General features: G+C 30.7%; 2 protein-coding genes across 9 annotated transcripts; one reads left to right on the top strand and one right to left on the bottom strand.

Moving 5' to 3' along the window:
- Window positions 1-1,492: 1,492 nt before the first annotated feature.
- LOC123920034 (protein indeterminate-domain 4, chloroplastic-like) lies at window positions 1,493-6,564 on the top strand. 4 transcript variants are annotated; one of them, XM_045972132.1, is made up of 4 exons: window positions 1,493-1,614; window positions 1,941-2,084; window positions 2,646-3,042; window positions 5,435-6,564. In XM_045972132.1, the coding sequence occupies exons 2-4, from the start codon at window positions 1,955-1,957 to the stop codon at window positions 6,330-6,332; spliced, it is 1,425 nt and encodes a 474-aa protein (XP_045828088.1). In that variant the 5' UTR covers window positions 1,493-1,614; window positions 1,941-1,954; the 3' UTR covers window positions 6,333-6,564. The 4 variants fall into 4 exon arrangements, with proteins under 4 accessions (XP_045828088.1, XP_045828080.1, XP_045828094.1 ...); XM_045972124.1 differs by having other exon boundaries at window positions 1,554-1,708; XM_045972138.1 differs by lacking the exon at window positions 1,493-1,614 and having other exon boundaries at window positions 1,796-2,084.
- Window positions 6,565-11,195: 4,631 nt separating this feature from the next.
- Window positions 11,196-15,107, bottom strand: LOC123920013 (mitochondrial carrier protein MTM1-like). 5 transcript variants are annotated; one of them, XR_006813393.1, is made up of 6 exons: window positions 14,679-15,107; window positions 12,519-12,624; window positions 12,338-12,393; window positions 12,061-12,231; window positions 11,761-11,799; window positions 11,196-11,559 (listed from the first exon to the last, which is right to left on the bottom strand). XR_006813393.1 is itself a non-coding variant. In XM_045972088.1 (6 exons), the coding sequence occupies exons 2-6, from the start codon at window positions 12,605-12,607 to the stop codon at window positions 11,431-11,433; spliced, it is 474 nt and encodes a 157-aa protein (XP_045828044.1). In that variant the 5' UTR covers window positions 12,608-12,624; window positions 14,679-15,107; the 3' UTR covers window positions 11,196-11,430. The 5 variants fall into 5 exon arrangements, 3 of the variants coding, with proteins under 3 accessions (XP_045828044.1, XP_045828052.1, XP_045828060.1); XM_045972088.1 differs by having other exon boundaries at window positions 12,338-12,383; XM_045972096.1 differs by lacking the exon at window positions 11,761-11,799 and having other exon boundaries at window positions 12,338-12,383.
- Window positions 15,108-16,612: the final 1,505 nt, after the last annotated feature.

The following is a 16,612-nucleotide window of genomic DNA, read 5'->3' as shown; positions in this document are numbered from 1 at the left end:
GGTGTATAAATGTTCTCCGTCCGTCCCAATTTGATTGACACAGTTGACTATTTCACGCATGTCGATACATAAATTTGACGATTAATATTTTTAATTGTATAATAGTAAAAATTATAAAAATTTGATATTTTGACAATACTCATCGAGACGAATCAAACAACATCTTATATGCTAATATTTATTTTTGTTTATTAGTAGAAAAATAAGGGCAAAGCAATATGTGTGAATAGTACACAACAGTCAACTGTGTCAATCAAATTGGGACAGATAGAATAGGTCTCACACCCACCTTTATGATAGTAAAATCCAACAGTTTTTTTAGATATATAGGGCCCGTTTATTTTGTATTTTTAAAGGAAATTTTTGTGAAAATTTAATAAAAAAAAATAGTAAACATAAGGCTTTGTGATATCTGTCTAAATGTAGATTTCTAGCCCCGTAGAACGCACATAAAGAATCACCAGAGTCTCTAATCACCCTTCGCCTAAGAAGGTTTTGTTTCGTCGGCATCTTGAAGTAATTACCAAAAGAAAACAATCAATTTTGACGGGGCTCATGAATTCCAAACCCTAGCTAAGAGATAATCTAATTCATTAGCTATCACACTAGCCGTAAGCACCAAGTACGTCGACTTAACCAAATAGAGGCCTCATTATAATCACGTCTCCAAGACTATGAACCAATAGCCCCTAATAATGGAGGGTTCGTTACAACACTCAGGAGAGTTTCCAACAGCTTAATCCCCCACACAGTAAGCTCTCTCTTCCATCTAAAATCCCAATGTCACTCTCCATCCAACTAGTTTTCCATTTTCCCTACCAAATCTAATTGTTGATCTGACACTTGAAACAATCTTTGATACTGAATTTTGAGTAATACCCCCACCGGCGGGTTAAACCAGAAAGATGTCGAAACCTCATCGTCCATCTTGTCAACAAGGTCGTTCCCGATATTTTAGGTGCCATATGCAAATTATAACTTTGGTGCCTTTTTTTTAAGTCATATAATTATAAGTATATAGTTTTAAAGAAAAGTTAAAGATTATATTTTCAATTGTTAGAATATCTCTGATATTTTTTAATTCTTCAAATAGATTTTACTATCAAGAGTCTAAATCTATTTTAAAATTTAATTATAATAATTATAAAAATCTGTAATAATAATTAATTAAATAATACAAATGAAAAAGCAAGTGGGGGCTCAAATTAAAAATAGGAAAGAAGTTGAAGTTGTGTTGTATGTGATTAATTGATAATAAGAGAAGAAATAGTGATAAGGAAAGGAAAGGGGTAAGGGCTAAGAGGGTTGGTGGCCCCAAGCCATCATCTAAGAAGGACACAGTAGCCTGTGCAAGAGCAGGATATATAACAGTGACATAAATTACCATCCTTAATTAATTTTCCATCCTTAATTAATTTTCCATAATTACAAATTAAATTAATGAAGAAAGAGATATTGTTATTATTTTATGCCTATGGGTGGACAAGCATGCATGTAAAGTAATAATTTAAATTTAGATGACACCAAATGATTGAGGAATATAACAAGAGAGAGTAGCTAAATTATATGCACAAGAAAACAATAGCCAAAAGATAAAAAAGCTAGGTATTCAGAGTAAGTGAATATTATTGTTTTCTTCTCCTCGTCTCTTCATTATACTTTTGTCTCCTTAGATCCTTTCTTCTTCCTACCTTTTACCTCTTAATCTGTGAGTTTATTTTTCTTCTTCTCACAAACAACAAAAACACAAACATATTCCTTCTAGCTCCTTCTTTCTTTAATTTAATTTAACCAACTTTTTTAGTAAATTTTTTTTATTTTTTTTATTCTTCATGTTATTGAATTTTTTATTTTAGAAGAAGGATTTAATTTGTTATCATTAATCCAACAAGATTCAAACATTTGATGAGCTTAACTTAATTAGTTGAACAAAATTTCAGATTGCAAAATAATTATGGCGGCTGCTTCATCATCTACATCATTATTTGGAATTAGAGAAGAAAATCAAAGTCAGATAACAACTTCTTCAGATCCTTCATCCACAATTCCTCCAAAGAAAAGAAGAAATCAACCAGGAACACCAAGCAAGTAGCTTAATTAATTACTTTTATTTTCATTTCTTAAAAACATTTAAACATCAACACACACATGCATATACTCTTTCTTGCTTCTTTTTTTTTTGTTATAATTATTATTCTCATAACAAACTTAATAATTGAAACCCTAAATCATGAATATGAATTAGGGCTCTCAATTATTTTTTTATTAAAATAAAAACTATGATTGAATTTGGGGGTGCATGCACTTTCCTCCAATTTTTATTCTTAAAGCATAGACTATAGACTTTGGAAATAATTTTTTTAATGATTTTTCATGTTTCAACTTTTTTACTACTATTAGAATGATGCATATTCAATTTTTTTACTACTATTAGAATGGCCATGTGCCTTTTAATGAAAAGGTAAAAAAGTTTAAGAACATGGTTCTTCAGTTCATGGTGCATATTCAATTTCAGCAAGTAATTATTGAATAAGAGAATTTTATAATATTTATATAACCAAAAAAAAAGAATTTTATAATATTTTACTAATTAAAAAAATAATTATGTAATATTTTATTTGTTTGTCATTTTTCATGGTAAAAAGAGCCAGATGCAGAAGTGATAGCACTATCTCCCAAGACACTAATGGCAACAAATAGATTTATATGTGAGGTTTGCAATAAAGGGTTTCAAAGGGAACAAAATCTTCAACTTCATAGAAGAGGACACAATCTACCTTGGAAGTTAAAGCAAAAGTCTAACAAAGATCCAAAGAGAAAGGTTTATTTATGTCCTGAACCCACATGTGTTCATCATGATCCTTCAAGAGCTTTAGGAGACCTAACTGGGATTAAGAAGCATTACTCTCGTAAGCATGGTGAGAAGAAATGGAAATGTGAAAAATGTTCAAAGAAATATGCTGTTCAATCTGATTGGAAAGCTCATTCTAAGACTTGTGGCACTAGAGAATATAGATGTGATTGTGGCACCCTCTTCTCTAGGTAACAAACATCAACTCACCAATGTTAATCTTAATTCATAAACATAATTCATATATGCTAATCACTTTTGCCAAAAGTTAGGGTTACTTATATGGCTTGGTATTGATTTTTTTTTTATTTTTTATATGGAAGATAGTATTGATTATTTCACTCTAACATTTTTTTAATTATTATAAGAACTTTGAAGATTAAACTATATTCTATGAAACATTTTTATAACCATCTGATTTCTAAGAACTAAATTCTTTGAATTATTTTTTTAACCATCTGATTTTCAAGAAAAATGGTTATACAGTGATTTGGAGTAATTATATCGAGAAGCTATTAAAATCTGACTATAGATTAGGGTTTTAAACATGAATAAAATTCAATTTGATCTTTTAATCACACTTTAGTTGAAACACTGAAATTCGGTCAAATTTGTGTTTCAACTAGGGATAAAATTCCGCCCGATTGACTTGAGTTTTTCTTTTTTATTTGTTCATTTTTGGATGTATCTGAATTGGAATACTCTTTATACTTCTTAATTAATGAAATTATTTTGTCAATCAAAAAAGTATATTCAATATTTTCCATAATAAATTAAATTCAAGTAAAAACATACAAAAGTTAAATATGAATAAGAGTCTCTTTTCATTTCTTATCCCAAAAAAAAGTGAACAGGAGCTTTCATGCTTTTTTCTGTTAGTTAGTGTTTGGGTGTTAGTGAAGGTATAATTTTGTATGGCAGGAAAGACTGCATGCACGTGAGTACACCGTTCAAATGTAGTACAAAAATTGAATGTTTTGAAAAAGAAAAAAGAAAATTCAACTTTGGTTTTAGAGAACAGTGTCCATATAGTTCCATATCCTTGTTCACATTCACGTGTAGTGGAGTGAAGCAGCATTATAAGTTTGTTCGTCTCATATGAATACGAATGAAAAGATGCTGGATTTTTTCTTCATTCTTTGTAGTTGTTCAAAATTCAAATAAGTTTCAAGTTTTTTTAGGTAAATATTTTTCGATATACATCTTATTTAGATATGGATCCGATACATTTTTAAGGTGAACAATTCTGATAAGTTTACAAATAGTATTTATTAATTTTTGGATCTGTCAGAATTATTCACCTCAACGGTATATCAGTACATATTCAAATAAAATGTGTTTCGAAAAATTCACTATTTTTAATGGGTAGATTGTGACTAATTCTCTTTACTTTGCTACCTATTTGTTCAATTTAAGTACTAAAAAAATTATCTTCATTAATTGACCAATCTATAGAAGCTATCACGTCTCTCATAGATTTGCTAAGAATTTTTTGATAATGAATTCTCTTGGTAGAATATAGACAAGTATTGAGGTTGCTTGCATTTATTTAGCTGGCCCCATATTATCGTTTTAGAGTATTGTCTTTCATCAAAGTTGCAAATTATTCTCTCTTTTAATTGATCAAAGGAAAGACCTTAAAATGGAAGTTTGATTTAGAAATTCTTGGTTTGTTTCATATTTTGGCATAATCCCATGGCCCCTCCTCTACTTCCATAATTCCATTGTAGTCCTCTTAATTTCAACATACTAGCTACTAGTTTCAATTAATTTTACACCAAATTTCACTTAAATATAAACCTTCGTTTTTCTATTTAATTTTTTACAAGTAGCTAGCTACCCTTTGTATTATTTATGAGTTTAATTATATTTGATTTGATATCATCAATTAGGTTATATATATTCATCACCCCAAAAAAAATCATATATGCTTTTCTTTGATCCATGTAACTAGGTGTATTCATGAGTTTTTTAACAAAATTTGTTTAGGTTGATATTAGCTAGTTTTTCAAGGATAGAGTTCAAATTTCACCAAAGACTGATACAAACTAATGATCACCAAAAATATGAAACATTTAAAAAAAGAAAAACTATTGATCATTCGCGCCTCCATTAATTATTAATATTAATTTTCTTCTCCAACATTTTTACAAAAATAAAATAGAGTAGTTTAACGGATACAACAACCTATATACATATCGTTTACTCTTCAAAGTTCAAAAATACTATACATTATTGTCAGGGTCGGCCCACACACATGTGTTGGGTGTGCAACGGCTTCAAGCTTCAAAACAACAGAAAATGAAGGTTTATTTAAGTGAAATTTGGTGTCAAATTATCTAACTATATATAATGGTGATTATTATTTTTTTCTTTCTGTTTTTTTATGTTATTCACAATTTAAATAGAGAATGATTTATTTATTTTTTTGTGTTTTTTATTATAGGTCATTTTTAATATTTAAGCAGGGCTTTAAAATAGTTGGAGACGCCCTGATTATTACACATTATCATGTGAATATTAATTATGAACATATATAGATTGGTTAAGTTAATTTGTTCCTTGTAATTATTTTTGGTGCAGGCGTGACAGTTTCATTACTCATAGAGCATTTTGTGATGCACTAGCACAAGAGAATGCATTAAGACACCCTAACCCTTTTGGGAGTACTCATCATTTGTATTCCACAACAAACACAAGCCATCACATGAATTTAGGCCAAATTTCTCATCAATTACAAAATCATCAAAACCAAACTAACAACAACATTTTGCGCCTCGGATCATCATCATCGGCGCCAAAATTTGAACAACAATTAATCACATCACAACAACCTTTGAATCATCACTCTTCATTTGCTACATTCTTCATGAGTGATATTCCAAATCAATCATCATCATTTGAAGAACACCAATTTACAAACAAACAACTTCATGGTTTAATGCAACTTCCTAATCTTCAAGGAAACAATACAAACAATAATGTTTTCAACCTCATGAATAATATTCAAGATCATCAACAATTCAACAACCCTCTAATTAATGATCATCATCATCAATCAATGTTTGATCAAAACATGTCTAGTGATCCTCACATGTCAGCTACTACATTGCTTCAAAAAGCTTCACAAATTGGTTCAACAAATTCAACAAACAACAACAAAGGTAACACTAACATTAACACCGCTTTTGGAAATAGAAGTTCAAGTATGGAAAATGATGATGATGACAACAATGATGAACTTCATGGATTGATAAACTCTATTGCAAATGGAAACACATCATCATCCATATTTGGTGGATCAGATAAGTTAACTTTAGATTTTCTTGGTGTTGGTGCAATGGTTAGAAACATGAATAGTGGTGCTGGATTTTCACAACATGCTATGAATACTACTAGTATGGCTTCTTTGAATCATGACCTAAAATCAGTTCAGTCAAGTCAAAGTCAACACTTTGGAAGCTCAAATTTCATGCAATGAGAAAAGTGAGGTTAGGGAGAGAAAATTATTTAGTTAAATGAAATTAATATTTAATTTCTTGTTAGTTACATGTGAAGTCATTAATTAAGTACTAAACTTTGTTTAAAAATTTTTATTTTTGATTTCCTCAAAAGTGTAGTTAATTGGTAAATTAAGGTTGCGATTCTAAGAAATGACTACAATCCTTGTATTTTTTTTATATTAAAAATCCTTGTATTATGTTTGTAGAATACATCACTTTCCCATTCTCTCGCACTCTCTTTGACTTTGATAATCAAGCATGTAATAAGTGTAGGATGGGTGATTCAATTGATTAAGGATTAAGAAATTTGAAGTTTAAAGTTCAAGTCTCGACAATATATGCATGTGATAGAGATGTTAAGCTATCTGTTTCGTTAAATTTCATGTGTGAGTTTTGTATCATTTCTTGTGCAACAGTAAAACGTTCATGTTAATACGTACCCTCTTTTATGTGAGAAGATTTTCTCAAGTGTAAATGTCACCGGAGAGAAACAGTGGACATTTACACCCCTAAACCACATGTCTTCATTGTTTATAAATTTTTAATTTATAAATTTATCGCTCATAATTCACTAGACGGTAAAGTGACGGGAGATAATCCACTCCCCTATTTTAAAGTAGTACATATTAAGGTATTTCAATATAGAAAATTTGTATTAAATGATGTAACAAATTTAATTTTAAATGTACAGGAATTTTTTTCTACATTTTAGCTCTTTAACAATGAAGAAGCACCAAAAGATATGTCAAAATAAGGTTTGAAAGAAACTTTGGTATAAAAAAAAACAGCAATGCGTTGGGCACATGTTAGAATATTTCAAAGTAAAAATATATATAGGGCACAGTAAATGAAGCCAAGTGTACGTTGTTAGTTGAGGAGTTGTGTACACAAATGGTGTACCAAATTAACGAGGTAGATGAGATGTTATTGTTGGGTCTCTGATGTGTTAAGACTCTTTCACGGTTTGGCTATATTCCAATGGAAGCGACAATGCCTCATTTCCCTTCAATTCATATTTGTTTCTTATACCAAGTACAGTACAAATTAAAGATAGATAATACACTAACTTTAAAATAAAGCAAGATATTTGTAGTATATCTTACCTAATATATACCTTACTTTTAAAGAAATTTGAAAGCATATGAGTACAGGAGGTCAAGTTAATAGTTAATATATATGGAAACATTTAAATGGATGTGGGTTGAGTCTCAAGTCAACATATATGAAAAATATATCAATAGATGTATATGGGCAGACACGAGTCTCTAAAAATCAATCTCTTAATTGGTAACCGACTAAACAACCGGTGCGAATCAAACTTTTTTTCTATAATTTAATGCCAAGTGTTATTCAGCACTAAAACACAGTGGTGTAAAAATCAGAGTTCAAATTTCCTTAAAAAAAATCCAAATCAATAGACAAACAGAAAAGAAATAACAGAAATATATATATATATATATATATATATATATATATATATATATATATATAAGCTTAAACTAAACATGTCAATTAATGTTCTTGAGATAACGAATATGCTTGATCAAAGGAGGAATATTTTCGTTAACGTTGTAGTTTCCTGTTACCGTGTCGACCAACATCTTTGAATCACTTTCTACTTGAAGATGGGTAATTCTTTGTCTACGAGCTAAAGTCATTCGATGTACATGCCCTACATCTCGACATGGAGCGCATCGCAGGAGCCAAATTCATGAGCAAAACTACTCAAACAGTACCTTTGTTATCTCGAAGAAGGCGACCTCCACGCCTTGACAGATTAATTGAACGAACGCCATCACAATTGAGTTTAATTCATCCTTAATTCTTGAGGTTGCTTCCAACCAATAAACATAGTACCTTTTTGCGGAGACCCTCCATTCAAATGAGTTTGCTTGCATCTATCGATCTCGGTAACCATCTTAAGAATCACGTGAGGCCCTCCATTCAAATGAGGTTATATGCGTTTTGCACATTAATTTTTTTTTTTTTTGAACAGCAAAAAGATATTTATATATATTAATAAGCGAATTGGAAAAAAGTACAAGTGGTACTTTATCCACTTCTAAAGAAAAAGTACAATTAGTACTCCACCCAATCCGAAAAAGTATAACTAAAACTCCCTAGCTATACAATCAAAAGGATCCGCACACCATTCATAAAACAAACATGGTGTACCAATCTTTTTTGCCAAAAGTCATTTCCAAGAAACAAGCTTAAATTTATCCATCATCTCATCTAACTCAACAATTTTCCCCAAAAAAAATCCTATCATTCCGAGAGTGCCATAACGTCTAAATGACCGCATGCCAAACCATAAGAACTCCATTCAAATGAGGTTATATGCGTTTTACACATTAAATTGACGAGTGTTGTGCCACTATTCCCTAATAAATCTGGACCATCAATTGTATCCTTCAAAGCCGGTATATATAGCCACCAGCTGGTTCACAATGGTATGAGGAAGATGAGTGTTGAGAAAGTTGATATTCCACTCTTCCTTATATGTTAGAATATCCTTCACTGTAAGCGTCGTATCAATGGTTTGCTGAGTGGAAAGATTCATAAGAGAGTTTTCATTAGGCATCCATTTATCAAGCCAAAAATTTATTTGTTGTCCATTTCCTACTTGCCAAACTGTATGGCTTCGGAGTTGATCCTCAATTACTGCCAAGGTTTTCCATAAAGGAGAATCGTAGAACTGTATGTTTATAGACACTCAAAGATCGGTGTTTCTACCATACTTGTTGTAAAGAACTTTGCACCAAATTTCATTAGAACAATTCATCATATTCCAAAACATTTTTATAAAAAAAAAAGCTTCGATAATATCAAGCCCTCCATCAAGAAAAATAAACCCAAACAATTTAGTTTTATCATAATATTTTTATAAAAAAAATAAAAAAAATTAGATTTGTTCTGTCTACTTGCATGTGCGGTTATGTAACCTATGTGTCAAAATCATTGTCAAGTGTGAAACAGTTGGAAAAGGTCCAATTTGATCCATTGTAATTTGTAAACCCTACCCCCAATTCCAATCAAATAAACCAAGTAACTTCTAACAAATTGGATATTGAAAATTTGAAATGGTGAGATCTTCTTGATGAGCAGTGCATCATTGTGTCTATCTTAATTTTATCTTTCTTTACTCAACTTGCAATTTTACTTCTGCTGATTCAAAGATGAGGGAGTCTTCTATCGTGGAGCAAATTTAGTGTGTCTTACATGTTGAATAGTGAAATTTTTATAAGGATAATGATAATTGTAACGAGAAAGGAAAAAAACGAAAGGCAAGAATGATCTGGACCCTTCATTTTATACACACCCACCGCATGATTTCTGTGGGACAAGGAGATAAAAGTTTGAAGCTATTTATAAGCTTCCACGTTGCATATTCTTGCTTTTCTTTGCACACTTCATTCGTACCATTTAGCACTGCTGTTTTTATAATATTGTTGTTATCATTTTTTTAATTCTACAATTATTTGGAAAAATATTTCACCAGTTTATAGGACCAAATTATCACTTTTAAATTTTTGTTAGAGACCATATTTTCTATTAATAATTATTTTCAGGAGGTTGTTTGTTACCGATTAAAAAAATAGTAATTTTGATGTAAAATAATTTAGAAATTAGTTTTTAGAGATTTTTAGAAAAGTTTTTTTTTTATAAGCAAAAAATGAATTATAAGGAATACAAGGGGTACTCAACCCTTACAATTCAGAATAGATCACTTTAGATGCGTTGAAAACAATCTAAAGGATTATAACGCCATTCAGAAAAAACTAAATTAACATTGTTCCTTGTTTGGCCTATAAACCAAAACCAAGAAAAATAAACAATTTGTTCCACTAAAGATGATATGTTGACACAGTCTCCTCTAAAAATAATGTTGAATTTACTTTGTGTTTGTTTATTATAATAAAAATCACTTTTTTAAAATAAAATAATCTTTAGTTTGTTTGGATAGAACTTATAAAAGTGATTTTTTTAATTATAAATAACTTTCTTCTTTTAACATTTTTTTCCCTCTCCTCTAAAAAAATCTATTATTTTATAGGCTACTCTTAGTAGCTTCTCATTTTTATCTGTTTTCTGATTATTTTTAGCTTCTGATTATTTTAAAAATCTGTAACAAACATATGCAAAATAATTAAAAGTGATTATTTTTATTAAAAAAAAATGATTTTTTTTCTAAAATATTAGAACTTTTTATTTTTTATTTGGTAGAAAATTGTTTCTTTTTAAATACTACGTAATATGATATGTTGGACGAATATTACTTGATAAATCACTACTAGAAAACTCGCCTTTAGCGACCGATTTAGAGACTGATTTTCATCAAAATCGGTCTCTAAATCCTTTAGCGACCGATTTTGCGACCACCTAAAATCAGTCTCAATGACCCTGGTCGCTACTCCATTGTGACCAACCCAGCGACTGATTTTGTAGCGACCGAATTAGCTACCAAATTTAGAGACCAGAATAACGACCGAACATAAAGACCGAAATAGCGACTGAGTTTGCGATGCTGTATGCGACGAATGGTGCGACGCTATAGCGACTGATTTAGTGACTGATTTTAGCGACTGATTTAGTGACTGATTTAGTGACCGATTGGAAAATAACTTCACTGTTCTTGCGACCGAATTTGCGACGCTAAGTGAAAAATTCAGTCTCTATTTTGGTCGCTAATGATTTTATTTTAATTATTATTATTATTATTATTATTATTATTATTATTATTATTATTTTACAATCCCAGGAAAACAATTTTTTAAATCTAATTTAATATCTCAAACTATTTCATACACACTAAGCAATTAAACACGTACACAACAATATAAACATAATATATTTATATTTAAATGTTACCCTTATCCAAAAGTACATAATCAACCAAACATAACCAAGACTAAGACTAAATTATCACTACTACCTACACTTGCAAGTATCACAAGTGAATTGATCTTCACCATCATCAGACACATACAAAAGGGGGAATAATTCTTGCATACAAAAAGTCAATATCCTAACTCAAAAAACAACTACAAAAAGAACGTCACACTGCTACACTTATCAATCTTGATCTAATTCTTCACCATCATCAGACATATCATCATTATCATCAGCCACATCATCTTCATGAACTTGATCTCTAGTATATGGCTTGGGCTGAAAGTTTAAGTTTAAGCTCTGACATGATCCCTACTTTGCAGAAAACATGACACCAGAGTAAGACTCAAAACATGATTACATAAAATGTATCTCTAGTTCAAATGTAAATGTTAATCTAAAAAGAATAGAATGATGAGCTAGTCTGCAAAGCAAGAGTAGCTGACATGACAAAACAATAATATTAAGAAAAACAACTCCGGCCTTATGCTAAGGATCAGGAAGGAAACTCACAGGCTCAAGTGTCTGTCCACAAGACATGATAACCTTGTACTGTAAGGAAATAACAAACATTACTATACAATATTGATACCTTTGAAGGGCTTAAATTTGTATGTATCTTTATATAGTCTTACACTATTATACTAACAAATATAGCACCTAGTCAGTGTCCCAATTGATTATCAAAAAAACTATGGTCAATTTAGAATCAATGCCAATGTAGATTCAAAAAAGCATGGAACATAACTGTGGCATAAACAACATGGTACTTCAAGAAGAAAACAACAAATATGGATGACTATTTAAAAATACCTGCATGTGAGTTCTGAGAAGGTCAATAGGATAACAAGTTGCACAAGAAAGTGAGCGTGCCAACGAACCAGCCACTAAAGGTACATATGGAGATGCGGTTGGAGCACTTTTGCTTGTGTCTTCCTCAAACCAGTTGCGGAATATGTCATAGCAAGGAAGGTAAATTCCAACCTGATTTAAGCATACAAAAGAATAGGTCAGCCAATTACCATGCTCTCATTATGCAGTATCCAGTACTTAATACAGTGAATCACAGTTAATTGACTTGCGAACCTACAGTCAATACTGCAAGAGCCAGGCCTGCATTTGTGCCTCTCCATAGCCTAGTAAATCCTTCCATAAATAAATACAAGTAAATAATGTGTGTAGTCAAGACATATGTATCTAATGCAAGTAAATATTTGTTGCAATCCGTCCAATACATATACCTATATATTCTATAATATTAAACTACCAACCTGTTGTTTAATTTTAAACATGATATCCAGTGTTCATTTGTACGGAAAACAATCGGGAGGACAAAGTGATACGGTGCCATGGAGAACATCTTAAATCAGCTAACATCTGGAAAACAATATTGGAAAGGTAAAATTAATTTCACTTGCACAATTATCCTTGTTAAAAAAACAGGATTTCAACCTTGGATATATCTACATCAATAGCTATACTAATGATATATATGTAGCCATGGAATATTTTAATTTTTGTCCTTGTGAATTGGTTCAAAATTAAAATCATTTTTTAGAGTCAAAGCATGTTTGTTTTTTAGAGCAAAGACAAAAATTAATCATGAAAATCTACTAGGTTGAGTTGTGTAACAAACGAGTTCGTAGTTATAATCTCTAATTGTGACTGAAATGGGTTGAAATGCATTAAAAATCAAAGTAGGAAACAAAAAACCAGAATTAAAAAAGATAGGCACAAAATTAGAATTGCAAACTCAAATGGACAAAACCAGAAATTGCAAACTGAGAAGTGTGAATGAAATGAAATCAGACACCAGAAAAAAAACTAGAAACTACAATTGTGAACTCGGTGCAAAACGAAATCAACATGAAATTAGAAATAAACTTATGGAACTTATGCTAGAACTTCTTTCGCAGTTTCTCCTTTAACTTCTTTCAAATTTTCAAATGGTACAATCCCTTAAAAAGATATCAATTCTTACAATGAATTCAAACAGATTGAGAATCAAATCTCACTAATTACTACCTTTACAAATTGATTAAAGGCTCATAATAAAAGTGAGAAATTATTGTAGTATAAATTAGACATGACAAGACAACACCTCTTTCATGCTAGACATGAGAAAAATATAAACAAACACCAGTGTATAGTATCACAAATCAGATATAAAAAGCCAAATTAAAAAATACCACCATGGAAAGCTTTAATTCAAGATCAAATCAACCATTCTCTTATGTTCTAGCATAATATAACATTAACAATATAGGGAAAATAACACCAATAAACAATCAGAAAATTAAAAATGGACAATTTCTGGTGACCATAAAAGAAGACAAATAATCAGTCCATGGTATTGACCTATCCAAAAGGCACAAATGAAAGTAATATTACACTGGCACTATCTTCATTCATCTACAGAAGATATTTGTTTATAACAAACCAAAACTATTCATATTATCATTTCTTCTATAAAATCAAGTGTCTCATAATGGTGCTCCATTAAACACAAATTCTTGAGTAGATAATTTTCACGAGTATAAAAATTGCATGCAAATGACATTTTGGAAAGAAGCTTATAAATATCTAATACTACCTGTAGCATTATACAATATTCTTCTATGCATTATAAAATTAATTAATGAATAGGATCTACTTAGTTAATTAGTTGAAGATACATATATAGTCAAAAAACAGGAATATTATGATTGTGATATAAGCCTGTTGAAAACTAGTATTAATATAGGATTAGAAAAATATTCACAGCCACTTTGCAGCACCAAAAGCAGTGCTGTTATTTGTTAACAGCAATGTTGTTTCATCTAAATCAATCCCTGCAAGTTTCAGCTGAACCTTAATTCCCAATAATGGCCTTTGCAACACCAAAAGCAATGGTGTTATTTATTTTCTTACTGTTAAGTTTGATTATTCCATATACATCTCATTATATTGGCCTTTAATTTCACTAGTTTTGATCCTAATGACAGAAGCATAAACTATGAAGGATCAACAAATCCAGCATCATCAGCTATCCAACTTAGAATAAATCAACAAGGTAAGTTGATGAATGTTAGTATTGGTAGAGCCTCATATTACCAACCTATACCTTTGGAACAAAACCACAAACAATATTACAGATTTCACTTTAACCATAGATTCAGTACATTCTATCCAAAACCTAGTTATTTAACTCATTCTAACTAATCTTCCTTTAACAATCAGATTCTTTAATTGGTATATCTATGAAAAGAATTAGTCTATTTTCATTCCAAAGAAGTATGGATACTTGAACAAATTAGAAAAGTTCCCCAAATGCATAAGTTTAGAAATCATAGAACACAAAGAACACCATCTTTTAATGCAAAAGAAATCCAAAATCTTAGAGTGCAAATTTAAAATTAGAAATCAAAGAAGAATAAGAGAAATCCAAATACCTAATGACTGAGACGAGGTTCAATTGCGATGAATAATGGTGAACGATGCAAACACGATGAAGAGTTTCTGGGTTCAACGAACTCTAGAACGATGGGGCGATGGTTTTGGGGTTTTAACGAGTTATAGATTCTGGTTCAAACGAGTTGAGCTTCTGGGTTTTAGGGTCAATAAGTGAGATTGAGTGACTATGGAAGAGAAGAGTAAGGGTTTTTGGGTTCGATCGATTGAGGAGAAAGATGGAGACTGGGTGAGTGAAAAATGATGAAGGGTTTCTGGTTTAAATCGATTGAGTGAGAAGAAGAGGGCTCTGGGTTTGGAAGACTTGAAAAAAATTTGATTGATTGATAGGTTTTGGGTTGGGTGTGGGAGAAGAAATTGAGGGAAGAAGAAAAGGTTTATAGGTTCGCGTAAAAAGATGGAGAACAGGGTTTTTGGGTATACGAATGTCGCTTTAATAAAAATATTGAATTATCAAAATAATTTAACTTAAAAAAAAAACATAGCGACGGAATTTTCGGTCGCTAATAATCGGTCTCCAATTCAGTCTCTATAATCACTTAGTGACCGTTTTAGCGACTGATTTTTTTTTTACTTTGATGCTCGAAATTTGGTCTCTAATTCGGTCTCTATAGCGACCAAATTATTTCGGTCGCTAAATCGGTCTCTAAAAACGAATTTTCTAGTAGTGAATTATCTTACATGTTAATATAGAAAAACCATTTTTGTTAAAGTTGTTCACATATATAGAAGATTAAATTGACCCAATTCATTGTTTTCAATGATTAAAATATGTTTGAGCTTATCAAAGTTGGTAAAAACATCACATTATATATGCAGTGATCGAAGTTCGATACTCAGACACTCAATTGATAAAAACATCACATTATATATACATTGACCGAGGTTCGATGCTCAGACACTCACTTAGCTTATTCACCAGAGTGTGTTTACTACCTTTGAATAATATTCCTACCGTACATGTTGACTACCTTTGAATTAATTTGCATGGTGCACTGCAGTGGGAGGGAGTGTCGTTGGATTAGGTCTAACGTCACTATTCATTTGGTACATACATATACATACAACACAAATTATCAGTCTCTGCAAATGTTTGTTATTGTAATTATTAGTAAAATTGCAGTGACATTTTTGTCGCACATTTGCATTCATCACATCACATGGGATATGAAATCAATCACACCGTCCGTGAGTCATCACTCTATATATCAACAAACTAAGTTATTTCATTTCTTTCTACCTTTCTTTGGATCAACTAACTTTAATCATTCATTCAAATTAACGCGCTAAAGTTAATCTACATGTGTAAGTTCATTAACGAAAAACTCAGGTAGAATTTAAAATATGCTCTAATATTTGTCATTTGAAAAAAAAATAAAAAAATCAATCAATGCAATGGGTTGAAGTATGTATATCCGTATATTTTCCATGAATGCAATTTTTTTATTATAATTTTTTTTTAAAAAAATTAGACGAGCAACAAACTGCAGAGTGGCGACGGAGCAACAAGCGATGAATGACGACGGCAAGTAGTTAAACTTGAACGGAGCAACAAGCGAATGAAGACTACAAGTAATGAAACTTTAACGGAGCAACAACCGGCGACTGACAAGAAATGAAACTTGATAAGATTTTATTAACAAAAACATAAAGATTAAGAAAAATAGTTTTTGCATTAAATTTATCAATAATGCGTATTCTCTTTTTAAAATTATTCTTCAATTATTAAAAGAGATAAATAATGGATCTTTTAATTCTTTTCATTTTTTTGTGTTAACCCTTTGGTTCCCAGGAGACGGATTCTAGTAATCTATAGTTCGACTACGAGGTAAATAAATTGTTCCACCTAAAAATAATTTTGTGAAACTTTAATTAATACACTTTGAAAATGATTTTATAAAAAGGGAAGATAAAA

Source organism: Trifolium pratense, linkage group LG1 (assembly GCF_020283565.1).
Source record: "Trifolium pratense cultivar HEN17-A07 linkage group LG1, ARS_RC_1.1, whole genome shotgun sequence".
Taxonomy (NCBI): domain Eukaryota; kingdom Viridiplantae; phylum Streptophyta; class Magnoliopsida; order Fabales; family Fabaceae; genus Trifolium; species Trifolium pratense.
This window is presented reverse-complemented; position numbering and strand designations above follow the sequence as displayed.

Bases quoted from the DNA above. Each gene is read 5' to 3' on its own strand.
- LOC123920034 (XM_045972132.1), top strand. From the start codon at position 1,955: ATGGCGGCTGCTTCATCATCTACATCATTATTTGGAATTAGAGAAGAA. The intron at 2,085-2,645 runs GCAAGTAGCTTA...CATGGTAAAAAG, and splicing joins AAATCAACCAGGAACACCAA to AGCCAGATGCAGAAGTGATA. The intron at 3,043-5,434 runs GTAACAAACATC...TTTTTGGTGCAG, and splicing joins TGTGGCACCCTCTTCTCTAG to GCGTGACAGTTTCATTACTC.
- LOC123920013 (XM_045972088.1), bottom strand. From the start codon at position 12,607: ATGTTCTCCATGGCACCGTATCACTTTGTCCTCCCGATTGTTTTCCGT. The intron at 12,232-12,337 runs GTAGGTTCGCAA...TGCTTAAATCAG, and splicing joins TGGCTCTTGCAGTATTGACT to GTTGGAATTTACCTTCCTTG. The intron at 11,800-12,060 runs GTATTTTTAAAT...ATTTCCTTACAG, and splicing joins TTCTCAGAACTCACATGCAG to TACAAGGTTATCATGTCTTG.